A 15,818-nucleotide genomic window follows, 5' to 3' on the forward strand; every position below is an offset into this window, starting at 1 on the left:
AATAATACACTATACACAGTTTAGATGATAAGGGTGATGGAAGACAAAAGCAGATGTAAGAGAGAAGCATCAGCCCATGTATCTTTTGTTATAGATTTTATTTTCAGGTGGCTGCATGGCAACAGGAATCAGTTTTTTCATTTTTGAAATTTTTTTATTTTCTTTTTTAACTTTTCTGAAGCGCTTGATCGGTTTCCTCACCAAGGCATCAATCCATTCATAAGGGGAGACTCACAATGCATCCATTAATAATGAAAGTCTATTGTGCGATTGCGCGAGACATCCGGCGTGGTGATCATGAATGGCGGATCACAAGGACTGCATGTGGTACGAGGCAGTCCTCTGCTCTGGCTGGCAGTGTGAACAAGAGCGCACACCGCTACTTTCTACGATGTTCCATAGGATGGGATTTGAGGCATTAAAAAATTAAGGGCAAAAAAAAGGAAGAGCAGGTAAATAAAAAGTCTTCTTGATGGCAGCAGGTAAGATGAGCTGGGCGATGACAGAGGGCTTGGGCCTTGGTGTGGCATTACTGCTCCTGTTTAAATATCATCTCTTATAATCTCTTAATAAATAAAACATTTGAAATGGTGCACAAAAGAACAAAGTATACAAAAGTAGGTATCCACACTTAATATTCAGAGAGGAAGGGATGGGACCAAAAGAATAAGGAGTGGGGTTTACAGAGGAAGGAGTTTACATCATAGGAAGAGGTGCAGAGTAAATGAAGATTAGGAGGGTATGAGTTTAGTCAGTCATAGTGGAGCTCAAAACCTAAATACACCACTAACAGCATTTTTTGTGGCACATACTCTTACTGTCATTTACATTTTAAAATGTTGACCACAGGATTTCTTTAAACGAAATACACTTACACCATACAATAGTGTAAATGGTGTGTACAAAATCTGACATCTTGGAAGGGCGTATGGGGTCAGAAGTGGCATCAGTAGAATCAACCATGCCAACCTATGTGCTAGAAACATTCACGGCCACCTTAGTGAAGCTGGAAACAAAGTTTACTAAACACACCATGCCCTAGGGCACGGATAATGAGGACCAATGTTATATTTAAATCTGTATAAGAAAATCTGATGAACGGATCTTTGAGGTCCTGAAAACTTTGTACATCTTTTTCTTTGCTGGCCCAATAAAAAGTAGGAACTTTGACTAAAGACTTAATTTAAGTCTGAAAGCACTCAAGGTTCACTGTGCTCTCTCCTGTGACACTATGCATAGATGATAAGGCCTTCAAGCGATCTTAAGTAGTCAATTGCTGAGCTGTAAAATGAAAAAAAGAGAAAAAAAAAGGTACACTTTAGTACAACTTGGAATAATACATGAACTTTATATAACAAATAATAAAAAGTAAGTCTTAACAGTTTAACACATTTTTTTGTTTCGGGGAGCAGTGGTCAGAGAACATGAAGACTAAATAAGATGCAATAATCAATCAAGATAAACACTTGCTCAAGGAAGATAATTGTGATAATATTGTGATATGGACACTAGAGTAAGGAAGAGGACAGGGTAATAGAGGTAAAACAAATCTTAAAAATGTTATATATTTAGGTATAAACATATAGACAAATTTATATAAAAATACTGGTAATAATAAAAAGGGTTAAATGTCATTATACGTTATATTGAAGATATATACATATCATATGTACCTAATTACATTTTTAAAGATTATGTACCTCAATTATCCTGTCCTCTTCCTTAATCTAAACCCCGCACCACAATATTATCAGAGCTACTTTGTATCTTCTGATTAGCTTTAGAAGCACGCTTGTTGGTGTTATTTGGAGCGGCTAAACCTTTCATTTTACTCTACCACTTTTCTATCTGAACCATCATAGGGACACTTCAACCATCATATGCACTTTAATGCCTTTGATAGATATGTGGTCCTTTAACACTTTCATGCACACCGGCTTGCAATTACATTAATACCCTTTCCCCACCTTCAAGGTAAATGCCTTGCAGGAGATGGTTTTGGCTGAACATATCTCCCAGCATGTGATACACTTACCTCCAGTCATCTCCAGCTCTGGCTAGGGGAAGGCTGGGGTGCGCAGGTGTCTGTTCAGACTTGGTGACGCTAAAATTCAGACTATGGAGGAGGTGGGCAGCTGCTGCAGGAGGACTGCCTGTTCTTTTTAGTTGTGGAAGAATGCATATTGCAAAATTAATTCTTCTATAGTGTGGGTCTAAGAGACATCATACTGTCCCTTTAAGTCAGTTCTCTGCACTACCCATTTTGTTTATTCCATGACAATTAGCTCTTGTGTCATTATTTGTGTTGATGAATGACTTCCCTATACACTGCCAGGGGCTTATACAGACAAAGAGAGAGACTCAAAATTGTTCCTTGAATGTGAATACAAAACATTAAATGTATTACTGTCTACTATACTGTTTGTTTCTTTTTTTTTAAAAAAAAGGTAATTTGCCCAACTTACCAGCTGTTCTTATATCACCATAAACATAAGAAAAAATGTCATCTTCCAACTTGGTACCATCTAAGTAAACTAGGAAAGAGCAGACAATACATACTTATAGGAGATTTAATAAATGGGCCTATGTTATAACAACCAACGTTTCCGTCATGAACAGAACTAACAGAAAACAAGCAACGTTTCTATCAAGGTACAAATTACATATTTCAAGTTCTCAGACAAAAAAGTTCTGATAATTACCAATTTCTCTCACAACTCGTTCCATTTGTTTCTTGTGTTTAAGATACATAGGCCACACATGTCCATCAAAATAGCCAGGAGGGTCAGGGGGTTCATAAACCCGGGTGCTGTTAAAAAGAAATGTTGTCTATTTTTGAATATTTGTCATTCACAGCACTGTATATAAAGTGCAGTGGGTATGAAAAGTCTACACACCCCTGTTTTACATGCCAGGTTCTGACAGGATTTATCTTTGTCTCATTCTTTAACATCACAAGAACCTGGCATTTTAACAGGGGTGTGTAGACTTTTTATATCCACTTTATATGTTGGCATTACGTAACCACTTGATCAGTTACTTTAAAAGCAAATATTGTAAGTTTAAAAAGCGTAAGTGGTGAATAGGAGTTTGCAGGTAGAGTGTGTTTGATGGCTAATGCATGCAACACCACATTTCTTAATTGATATGGATGGATATTTCATTCCTATCATATATCAATCTACAAGAACAGTCTCAGATTATTAAAGAAGTCTTGAAAAACACATAGGAGACCAGAACTAAAAGTCTGATTTGTCACACACACAAAGTATATACTTATACAACATGTGGAATTTGACTCTGGCCTCCTGCATGCTATATAACCATCCCTCTTAGAGGATAGCAAGAAGGTGACCCTTTTAGCATGTTTGGGGCAGCTATTGCCAATTTAAATATTTTTTGCACTAGGTGCCATTAGAACATATGATTTTCTATGAAATACCCCTTGCTTAAGCACCAGAAATGGGCAAATGACAGCAGACACTTTGGATGACCTGAGCACTTCCTATTGTATGTACAAAAGAGTGTCCCTCATTTCTCATTCTTACACTCAATATGTGATAATTTATTACAGAGCTGTATTTCCATAGAACCTGGTAATTTAAAACAAAAAATACAAAAAGTGTTTAGGGTCTTTTGTTCATAAGGACTGTGATGAACACCAAGGTCCATATAGTGAGTATAAAGCTAAAGCAGTCCCAGAACATACCTTCTTCTCTTCTTGCATTCTTCATATGAAACTGTCAGAAAGTATCTTCTATTAAACACATCGTTCAATGGCCTAGAAATGTGGAATGACAACTGTAAAAATGTGATGTGATGATCTAATTTTATCTAAACATATAAAGAAAAAAAAAACTACTGATTTAAATAATTAGCAGCTGGTACAACGGCACGGAACTCAAAACAAAATGTTACTGAATCAATGGAGTGGGCTAGCCTAATATGGCTAGAGAAGAGAGGACATGCATGTGCACTGCTTAGTACTGTCCAAAACACACCCCAAAAAGACTAGAGAAAGAACTTTTAAAAGGTGTGGACTGGAAACATAGAAACTGATGGCAAATAAAGACTATTCGGCCCATCCAATCTCCCAGTCTAGAAGATAGATAGACTACAACAAAACAAGTGGTATTTTACTGAAATACATTGCTGACAAATGTATACTTACATGTAATGATATAGGAGAAATCCCTCAATTACTAAAAAGTTTATTATGTTTTCAAATTGGCTCTCGGTTTTGATTTTTTCCTCGGAGAACTCAACATCCTTACTATGACGTATCCAAGAATGTACACTGGTCATCATTGCATCCATGTTCAAAGCCTCAAGAACTACAAAACAAAAAGATTACCGAGTTTAGAAAACGAGTCCACCTTTGACTGGGTCTGGTCATGTTCTTTCATTGCATCAGAGGTTGTTTATGTGAGAGTGCCAGAGCTTCTTAAAGACATTGGGGTTTATTCATTACATGAAGAGTTGGTAGGAGTGTTATGGTTTAAACTTCCACACTTCCCTCTTCATTATAAAAAGTAGCAAGTGTCTCCAGAGTGAAGAACTGAGCTGACCCTGTATAATGCATTATTCTATGCGGAAGGAGCCTCTGAAGAAATTTTGCTGATTTACCGATAATTATGAGTTATTCAGGGTCAGCAAAAATCATCCTGCAGCAGAAACTCACTAGATGTTAGATGGTTCATCTCACTAGATGGTTCTTTATTATGTATAAAACACCATCACTCTCTGCAGGAGCAGTAAGTGACTGCTGACAGAATCGCTGCCTGCTAGAAGGCAGTGACAGCTACCCTGGGAAAGGAGCTTGTAACTTCTAAAGTAAAAAAATCCCAAAATGTTAGTGTGTTGGCAGCTAATTTCTCGCATTCCAATAAAATTGCAATGTAGTGTTTTACCACAGACTGTATTTATCTTCGGTGTATATACTTAACTGTTGAAGAAAGGATGGTTGTTTCTAGAATGATGACCATGCATAGTATAATCAGAGCATTGAAACACAGAAGATGGCATCTCACATACAGAAAGATATAATTAGTAAAATATATACTGATGTCTAGAGACACTGAGTCACATACAGACATTACTCACAGTCACAGACAAATAATAAATGGTATGAGAAACCTCAACAATTAACAAAAAAAGCTTTTTTTTTTATAGTAATTTCTATTGTGAACTACGTATAGGTACTGCTTCCAAAATTTTGTGTATGAGCCTTGTGTGGGCAATGCACGTCAAAATGTATATTCTATTTATATTCTATTTACTACACAACTGAATATTTAAACCCAGAGGTCTGTATAACAGAACAGCTGATATCCCTAAAGCATTGAACCAAAGGGTCTGAAAGTCCAATTGTTTTACTCAACAATTAACATGTTATGGCGTAGATATATATGGTTTGTTAAAAGGTATCCATGGGCGGGGAAAGGTCACTTGCCCCCTCCTGAAACATTTTCGGACTTATATGTTGCTCATTGATCAAAAAAAAAAAAAAAAGATAAGGGAATTTTGAATAATACTTAGGGGAGTGGGGGCTAGGTGCCACTCATCAGGGGGGTCTCAAGTCTGTCAGAAACTCTCTCAATGTCCCCCTCCCTTTTCCATCAGCCACCTCCGTGTCCCCGTCTCCTTTCCTGCATCTCCGCTTCTTGTCTTGGCTCTTCTTGTTCTTCTGTCTTCGAGTACTCCGAGAGGCCAGAATAATGCAGACAATTTCGCGGAGATGTGCAGAAACGCTTCTTTTATTCCCACAGACAGCACTCTTTTGTGCAAGTGCTCTGATTCACAGAGAAGAAGACACAGAAAGAAGACACAGGGAGAAGAGGCCTGAGACAGAAGTAAGGCAAAAGAATAAGTGGAGCTGCGGGAAAGAAAATGGGGGCATGGAAGCAGTTGGTGGAGAAGGTAGGGATGCATTGAGAGAGAGTGTCTCTCTCTAGGAGATCACTGCAGAGCAGTGCTGGATTCCCACACAAGGCTAGCCCAGGCACTCATAATAAACAAAATAGGCAAGTGTGTACTGTACAGGTGAGGCTACCAAGGCTTAAAAATGTATGCTGCAATATCGTATCGTTTTGTCTGTATCAAAAACATAAATCAGGTCCCAGCTACAATAGTCTTGGCACTCCAGCAAATCGAGAGCAGATACACACAATGGAAACTTCCATCTCTTCAAAACCATCCACTTAAATAAAGCACAGAAACAAATCACTCCACTACTCAAAATTATACGTTTATTGTTCGAGTACCCGGCGAACACCAAATTGTGGACAGAAAGACCATGCCTACGAGTTTTGAGATAAATTAGAGCGAAGGCTAGTATTTTGCCCTTCCTCCTATGAAAACATGTCTGTGGACACCCATGAAGATACCCCAAAACTATGAGAGAATGCATACTTCTGGTAATCAAATTTGACATAACGTAGGTTCTTCTATGGTTTGGAACTGTTTTTACTTATGAAACTCAAGAAATATTTTGATTTAATAGAGCAGAAGAAAGAATGACAGACCAAGGGAATAAAGAGAACGATAGAGATGTTTTCGGGGCTGGAAGACGCTGTTACAGAACACAGTCGTATTACTGTGTGTTGGTTAATGCTATGTATTCTTTATACTATGCCAGCCCCGGCAACATACTGTATGTGCTGTATGTATGCATTACATTCAGAGTGTAAATGTTTATCCAAATATTTTTCCTCACCAAGACTGATTGGTCATCAAACCCTATATACTCGACACTCATTGGCTGGAGATAACAGCAGCGAATTCAATCTGTTTTCTATGTTTATTTCCATTGTTTTACTAGCCTTAAAAAGCCCTGTTTTTTTCCTCAAAAACAGTTTTTGTTCTGCATCACGACTGGCGTGTTGTGTCCTCCTTTGGAGGGGCTAGATTTTACTTTGAGAAACCGAGCAGCTACCACTTGTAGCCACCTTTCACTAAGAGGAATTAGTAAAGATGGCAAGGGTCATCCTGTAATATTGTTATTTTTAGTCATGTAAAAAGCAGGGTTCCCCCTTAATGTGTTTGGCAACAAACCAGTATTTATGTTGCAGGCATTCAGATTATTATAAAGATACTACTTACATATAAATCACTAACCATCATATTGTTTGAATCCTCTTTCATCAGTCTCGACTTCTGCTTCAGGCTAGTTGCAGGTATTAGGAAAACAGAAACTTCAAATATTACGGAAAGCATGTAATATTTTGTTTGTGAAATAAAATTTACTGACTACATTTCTTATTTTTTGTGGAACAGTGGAAATCATATGGGATAAAAATGGAGGTTTACACATGATGGCGCCAATTCACTAAAGATGGAACCTTCAGGAGAGTTCAACATTTCAACTTCCTGATATTGCGTGTGGGGAACAATTATAATATTGTGGGGTTGTGGTAGAACAAAGGGACAACAGGTTAACTGATTACTAATTAGTACCGTATATTCCGGCGTATAAGACGACTTTTTAACCCCAAAAAATCTTCTTAAAAGTGGGGGGTCGTCTTATAAGCCGGGTACTTACCAAGCCGGAGGTTCCCACGAAGCCACCAATCTCTCTAATCACTACGCGCCGGCTATTGATGCCGAGCGCAGGGATGCCGTCATGTCCCGGCGCCCGGCATCAATTGCCGGCGCGTAGTGATGAGGGAGCAGGGAAGCCCGAGGTCTGGCACTTGAGACCTCGGCTTCCCTGCTCTCTAATCACTAGGCGCCGGCTATTGATGCCGAGCGCAGGGATGACGTCATGTCCCGGCGCCCGGCATCAATAGCCGGCGCCTAGTGATTAGAGAGCAGGAAAGCCGAGGTCTGAAGTGCCAGACCTCGGGCTCCCACAACTGGATGGAAGAAAGAAGATAAGGTAAGAGATGGGGAGAAAGGGACAAAGGGGGGAGAAATATATATATATACACACACACACACACACACTGGTGTGTGTATATATATATATATATATATATATAATATATATATACACACACACACACACACACACACACACACACGTGTGTGTGTATATATATATATATATATATATATATATATATACATATACATATACATGTGTGTGTAAAGGCAGGGGTGTGTGGTGATGGCAGTGTATAAATGTGTATGTATGGACAGGCATATGTGTAGATATATATATTATATATGTGTGTGTGTGTGTGTGTGTGTGTGTAAGGGCAGTGCATGTATGTATATGTCAGCAAATCAACCAGCAAATCACCGGTAAGGTACATCGCTTGCCGTGATTGGCTGGTTGTTGTACGCTGGGTAGAGGGGTAGTCTTATACGGCGAGTATAGCCCAAACTCTATATTTGGACTGTAAAAGTTGGGGGTCGTCTTATACGCCCAGTCGTCTTATACGCCGGAATATACGGTATATCTGTGTGGTATTAAATGAGGTGCCGCTGTAAAAGCCTATTTTTATTGTCAAAAAATACCTTAAAATAGTCGTCCTGGGAGATAAGGCTGCAGTTAGGAAGCGACTGCAGGAGTTTCTTTGCAAGGGTTGTTTTCCCTCCATTTGTCACGCTGTTAAAAGAAATAAAACAATGATTAACCCAGGGCTTGACAAATTTGTTATGAATCTAGGTGCCAGGTAAAAAAGTTAGGAGCCAGGATTTTTTTAAACTAACACTTGGTCAGGAGTGATCTGATCATCATCAGCCCACTTACTAAACTCACAGCGCTTGACCTGGAAGCACCCTGGACTTTCAGGTTAGTGCTGTTTTTTTTAAATACATTTTTTAATTTTTTTTTTTTTTAACTCTTTCGATACTGATGTTCCATTGGAGCACAGCATTGATTGATATTTAGTCCCCACAAGCTTGTGGGGACAAATGTAAACCCCTGCAATGCCATGAATGTGTCATACACAATTGTGGCATTGAAGGGGTTAACGCTGCACTGTCGCTCTCATGGAGCCTCTGGCAGCTGGGACTCAATTGCTGGTCTATAGACCAGCCATTGCAGGGAAAGGAGTCTTTGATGACTGCTGTAGGCTTCCATGCCTACAGGAATCATCAAAGGGCTTGTGGGGGCTCGTTTTTGCTGTTGCTGGTATGCCTGGGCTACTACCAGCAGCAGAGCCCCGTACAAAACGGGAATTAACCCCTAAATGCCGCGATCGCGGCACTGAAGGGGTTAACTCTGCACTGTCACTCTCACTTGTGTGGGGACCCAATCAACACACAACCCCCTTCCCTGAAGCTGCCTGTGGCAGCTGAAAACACGATTGCTGGTTTTGCAGCAACCGCGTTTTCAGCCTACAGGCTCACTCCGTGGGAGTGATCTCAGGCTCGGGGGCGGGCTCGGGTGGGCTGTGCTGTCTGCCCAGACTCCAGCAGCAGCAGCGCCCCCGTGTGGTGACTCAGCCTCTTACATCCACAATTTTTTCTGGATGTCAGAGACTGACAAAACCTAGGCGCCAGGACAAAATTCTCTGTCGCCATGGCGACCTGGGATTTGTCGAGCCCTGGATTAACCAATGATAAGTTATTGTGACCAAGGACATACTCAAGGACAAGGCCATATGAGACACAGTCATAGGGCAGTCCTGCTACCTGAGTAAAAATATGTGCCTCATCTACTTTCCCTTCATAGTGGTCCTGGCACAATTCAGACAGAGCAGGGTGCCATGATATTCCATCATATCTCCAAGGTGTGAAGGTAGGAGCTGTGGCGTGATGGGACCAAGTAAGACCAAAGAACAAGTGTTCTATGGTTTAAGCAAAACACTCCAGACTCCCTGGTCCGCAGACAGTTCAACCAAATGTCTATACTTATAATTTTGTGACTCGTGGTGCTTCCTTTGGATTGAACTGATAAACAAGGTACCTGTAATTGTACTATATTATTACGGTATATGTGAAACAATGCAGTACGCTTGTCTGTTTACAATGGAGGAACTTGTATGGAACTCCCAGAACAAAGTGGAACACACACAATATTATTTCATAAAAACAATGACAAAGAGGAACATGGAAACTATAGTTGATAGTAGCATACCCTCCAATTCCGATAATAAACGTTTTCATGACCAACTGTCTTCTTCCTAGGAATAAGCATGTGTTATTTTATATACAGGAATATTTTTCATTCGAAATGGTGGCTTTGCAATATTTATACTGCGGAAGACTAGAGTGTTCATAAGATATAAAAAAAATGTTTGCCAGGGCGCTGCCTATATTCCAGTGATGCAAACCTCTAGGCACACATTAGGCATGCGCGCAACTCTCCAGTGCTTTCATTCCTAATGGCAGGATTCAGGATTGAATCTTACAGACTATTTGTGTCAAGGGCAAAGCAAGTGGAGGAATAGAGGATTCACATATTTCTATTAAAGTTACAGATATGTAAAACTGCAACTTTACATTGCATAAAACATTCAGATTGCAAGCAAGAAATCTATACTTGAATGGAATATTTCACTTGATGTCATTAGGACCAGGAATCAACCTGCTTCATTTTAAACATGCTAATAGTTAAGACCGGTTCCTGCAGTTGTGAAGCGAAGGGGGTTTATGATTCTAATCATGTGGCTGTTTGAACCAGGTTTATGACTATAATGCTGTGACTGTACTGTAATCAGGTTAGTTAATACACCCTAATACCTGGACAGCTGTTAAAACCAGAGATGCAGTATCCCAGGAATATCTAACAGTGGCACAGAAACTTGTTCTGTTATTATTTATATGAAGCAGACTTGGAAATAATGTTTCCTTTCATCTACCTAGTCTGCCAAGTGGACATGACCCTTTGCTCTTCCAGCTCTTTTACCTTCTGCAATGAATTCAATGTAACAGATATGGTGCAATACAAAATACAGTAAGGTTAGGTAGCTAAAGGCACAAGAGGGGTCACAATAATTCACGAATGTATCAGGTACAGAGGTCATCTTTCAGTGCTATTTGTATGTATGCAGTGTTAGTGTTGTTTATAATATGTATATTCATCGGTCTTGTAAGAGTCTCCTACCCAGTTTGCACATAATGCAAAATATCAGAAAGTACATTCATACACTAACAAGATGCTACATTCAGAGATTGATACCGCTATAGTCATTGTATGCATTTGTATTTATTTCAGACAATCCCTTGGCTAATGATCATCTACAGTAACAGAGACATGAGTCTCCTGCTTCTGCAAAGTCTACCTGGTAGCAAGCAAGAACATCTTAAGAGAATATACTGCATTAAGGCAACATACTAGATTAGTGTCCTCATACACATTAAAATCACACAACTATACAGAAATCCATAGCTAATTAAATGTACTGTGTACCTTATGTGCTGTCTTGGAGGACCGGCTGTCCTTCTCTGTGTCAGCTGAGTGTTAGTGGGCTGGGCAAGTAAGGAGAGCTGGCTGGAGTTTGTAGTCACATGGTGCTCGGTGAAATGTACACTCAATACAAGCACAGAAATGCACCTATCTGTAAAAGTTATTGATTTATAACATACCATAGTATTCCTCGGCACAGTACAATAAGTACTAACTGTATTTTTGTTTATATTTAAAGGAACGTTAATCTTTTTTTTTATTATTATTATATTTCATTTTTTTGCAAACATACTTATATGGTTTCTATGTGAAAGCGGCAGCTAACTCAATGTATACACTGATCCGCCATAACATTATGACCGCTGACAAGTAAAGTGAGTAACACTGATAATCTTGTTATCATGGCACCTGTCAGTGGGTGGGATATAGCAAGTTGATGTGTTAGAAGCAGGAAAAATGGGCAAGCGTAAGGATCTGAGACACTTTAACAAGAGCCAAATTGTGATACCCACCCAGTACATGTTTAGGAAAGCATTTTACGGGATCCTCAAGAAAGCTAAACTGCAGTTAAAAGACTAATTTTGACATTGAAGAAGGTCGTCACATGCTGCAGTGTCTGTAACCTGTGCCTGTTGAAGATGAGTTAATTCTTGGAAACTCTGTGATAAGGTTTTGTTTTTTTACCAGTTCTAGTGTTAAATCCAGAATCAGCTGCAGATAATGCATTTTAACCTTTAACCCTGAGAATTGCTTCAGTACCAAGTGACCCATATAAATAAAACTGTGTTTAAAAGCCAATCATCATAAAAATAGTTTGAAATCTTTACCTTGAAGGGATTCTAAACCAGATAAACTATTTTTATCTAACAAACCTAAAAGTTACTATTAGGCTAGGTTTCCACTTGGGTTTTTGTCCTGCGTTTTTTTCTTGATGAAAAACGCCAAGAAAACTGCCACTGCATTCTCCTGCGTTTTTTCTGGCGTTTTAGCCTTTCTGTGGAAATTGCTTTTTTTGACCTTAGGCAGTTTTTCCAGCCTTTACAAGTTAGAAGTTTCACCCAGCTAAAAGGGATTAGGATAAATGGCAAGTATCTGCCCCCTCCTGATGTCATTTACTTGGTAGAGTTCCACTTAAACTCCCCGGGCGGACCCTTTTGTCTCTTTTCTGTGGTTTGTAAGGCATGCTTTATTCCGAATGTCTGCTCCTCTAGGAAGATTGGCCCCAAATGATGGTGCAAATTGTTTGCTGTTGCTTTTGGCATGCAGGATCCAGTCGGGTATGTTTGTTTGTAATGGCATGTTTGTTCCCAATGGTGTAAAATTCAATATGAACTTTGTTTTGTGTGAAACTGTTTGTTTTCAGCCTATTTCTCGTAGGTCACACAGATATTGGGTCCATCCTCTGCATTGTAACTGTGAAAAAAACACCATAAAAAACGCGAAGGCAATAAACCCACATGGCTTTTTCACGGCGTTTTTTCTCTCCCATAGACTTCTATTGGAGAAAAACGCCAAGATTTCCTTGCAAAAAACGCCAGAGTGTCAACATGCTGCGATTTTGAAAAACTGCCACAGAGCCCAAAAAAAGCAGAAAAACGCCAAAGAGGACTGAAAAAACGCCAAACAGAAAAACGCCAAGTGGATATGGCATTGTGCGATTTCCTATTGAAGAACAGCTAACATCTGGCTGCAGCGTTTTTTCACTAAAAAAACGCCGTGTGGCTGAATTGGCGTTTTTATGGGCGTTTTTAGCAAAAAAAAAAACAAGTGGAAACCTAGCCTTAGGAAACTATTGCACAGCACTTTTGAATATAATGGTGCTGTATACATCAATAACAATAATAACTAAACTATAACATACTATGAGTTTATCATTCACACGAACATCATGCTTCCATTTAAATGGACAGTTTAATGTCGCTGACACCCCTATGTTCTTCCAAAAAAGGAAAAAAAAACACCTACCTGACACAGAAGATGCAGCCCCACAAAAGAAGCTGTCCTCATTCTCCATGGTTCCACTATTCTTAAAGCATCCAATCAGTGGCAGGAATGTGCTCCCATTTAAATCAATGTGGGAGATTTTGCACACACGTGCATGGGTGGTCAGAAATCCACAGCATTCCCTGAGCCAGAGCTGGAGCTGACTAGAGGCAAGTATATCACCACCATGACATACAGATTAATATGTTTGTGTTTTTTCTACAGGGTGGGTACGGTGTGTTTACAGGTGATCCCCTGCATGTAACCATCAATCTGATATTTTTTACCACAGTAGACCCTAAGAAGCTGATGAAGCCATAGCTCAAACCTCCTCATAAGCAGTATTTGGATAGTTTGGACGTTCTGAACAGCCTTACAAACGATGTTTAAATTAACAGAAATCAGCAAAATAAAAATAGGGCAGAGCTATTGGGAAGCAATGATCACGTGAAAAAAATAAAGTTGGCTACACATAAAACATATTGCTTTTTTAATTAATACAAACATTGTATGGATTTATTGAATCAATGTGAGTTAATCTGTCATATGATACTATACATGTATGGGTAGATTCCTTAACTATGCTGCCTGCTTCAGTAGAAATGCGCAGAGAAGGAAAATGAATTAAAATTGAAAAATTACCGTCCTAAATTTGTAAATATCTCAACAAAACCAATATTAAAGATGCCACTGTGATGGTGTTGAGACCAGGACTCTGTGTGGGACAATCAAGTTCTTCCACACAAACTCATCCAACCATGTCTTCATGAACCTTGCTTTGCCCACTGGGCAAAGCCATGCTGGAATAGAAAAGGACCTTCCCCAAGCTATTCCCACAAAGTTGGAAGCATACAATTGTCTAAAATGTCTGAAACATTAAGATTTCCCATCACTGGAAGGACCCAACCCCTGAAAAACAGCCCCATACCATTATCTCTTCTGCACCAAACTTTACAATTGGCACAATGCAGTCGGGTAGGTAATGTTCTCCTGGCATCCACCAAATCCAAACTAGTCCATATATTTATATATTAATTTTTTTTTAAGAAGCCTAGACACAAATATCACACTTTGGTACACTGTCCAGTCAACATAGTGTTAACCCAGTAAGAAGCATCTCCATAAAGGAACAAAGTGGTGGCTGCAAACCTTATTGTAGACTGCAGACTCAGTTACACGAGAAATAACACCAGCAGTACGCCACGTATTTTTTTAGAATTGCTGTTTTTTTTTTAATTAACATCAGTAGTTAACATTAATCAGTGGTACAGGCAATTCTTAAACAAAAATGCTTGGTGAACTTTTCTCCCTTCATATGAGTTATGACCACCTAATATTGTGTAGGTCCCCTTTTTGCTGGCAAAACAGCCCTGACATGACGAGGCATGGACTCCACTAGACATCTGAAGGTGTGCTGTGGCCTCTGGCAACAAGACGTTAGCAGCAGATACTTTAAGTCCTGTAAGTTTAAAGGAGGGACCTCCACGGATGCATCCTGCTGCCATGTGTTCTCCAGGTAAGCAACGCACACACGATGTAAAAGAAAACATGATTCATCAGACCAGGCCACCTTCTTCCATTACTCCGTGGTCCAGTTTTTATGCTCACATGCCCATTGTATGAGCTTTCAGCTGTTGGACAGGGGTCAGCATGCCCCATATACAATAAACCGCAATGCACTGTGTGTTCTGACACTTTTCTATCAGAACCAGCATCATTTTTTTTTAGCAATTTGCACTACAGCAGCTCATCTGTTGGTTGTGACTACACGGCCAGCCTTTCTATCAGAACCAGCATCATTTTTTTTTAGCAATTTGCACTACAGCAGCTCATCTGTTGGTTGTGACTACACGGCCAGCCTTTGTCCCAAAGTACACCAATGAGCCTTGGCTGACCATGACCCTGTCGCTGGCCCACTGCTTTTTTCTTTCCATTGACCACTTTTGATAGGTACAGACCACTGCAGACCAGAGACACCCCTCAAGAGCCGTGGCTTAGGAGATGTGCCGACCAAGTTGTCTAGCTTCTAACACATCAACTTTGAGGTCGAAATGTTCACTTGCTGCCTAATATATCCCACCCATTGACAGGTGCCATGATAACCAGATTACCAGTGTTATTCTCTTCCCCTGTCAGCGGCCACAATACTATTGCTGATTGGTGTATATATGTATCTATCTATATATATATATATATATATATATATAGACACTGTACATACACACAAGTAAATAACTGACGGTGCAGTCTGCAATAGGGTTTGCAGTCACCGCTTTCTTCCTCTTTGGAGATGCTTCCTCGTGTGTTTACACTATCACCGCTGCCTTCTCTTATGGAGGGGGGGGGCGACAGCGGCCATGTCCGGTGTGCGTTCCCTGTCATATGACATGTACTCCCGCTAGGACCGCTTGTAGGAAAGGTAGCAGTACCTGCAGTGCGGAGATGCCTCCAGTGGGTGACACGAAGTGAGCCGTGTGGGTCCCTGCCTGTGCTTGCGTGGAGTGGGGTGGTGACTACTCAACTCCTCCTCCTCCCT

General features: G+C 40.0%; 1 protein-coding gene across 1 annotated transcript; it reads right to left on the reverse strand.

Moving 5' to 3' along the window:
• Positions 1–1,053: 1,053 nt before the first annotated feature.
• Positions 1,054–11,402, reverse strand: NMRK1 (nicotinamide riboside kinase 1). Its single transcript, XM_053456706.1, has 9 exons — positions 11,303–11,402; positions 10,028–10,073; positions 8,461–8,551; positions 7,117–7,165; positions 4,172–4,334; positions 3,710–3,781; positions 2,703–2,809; positions 2,466–2,534; positions 1,054–1,281 (listed from the first exon to the last, which is right to left on the reverse strand). Exons 2-9 carry the CDS (start codon positions 10,054–10,056, stop codon positions 1,262–1,264), a joined length of 600 nt encoding a protein of 199 aa, XP_053312681.1. The 5' UTR covers positions 10,057–10,073; positions 11,303–11,402; the 3' UTR covers positions 1,054–1,261.
• Positions 11,403–15,818: the final 4,416 nt, after the last annotated feature.

This window comes from Spea bombifrons, chromosome 1, assembly GCF_027358695.1.
Source record: "Spea bombifrons isolate aSpeBom1 chromosome 1, aSpeBom1.2.pri, whole genome shotgun sequence".
In the NCBI taxonomy this organism is placed as follows: domain Eukaryota; kingdom Metazoa; phylum Chordata; class Amphibia; order Anura; family Pelobatidae; genus Spea; species Spea bombifrons.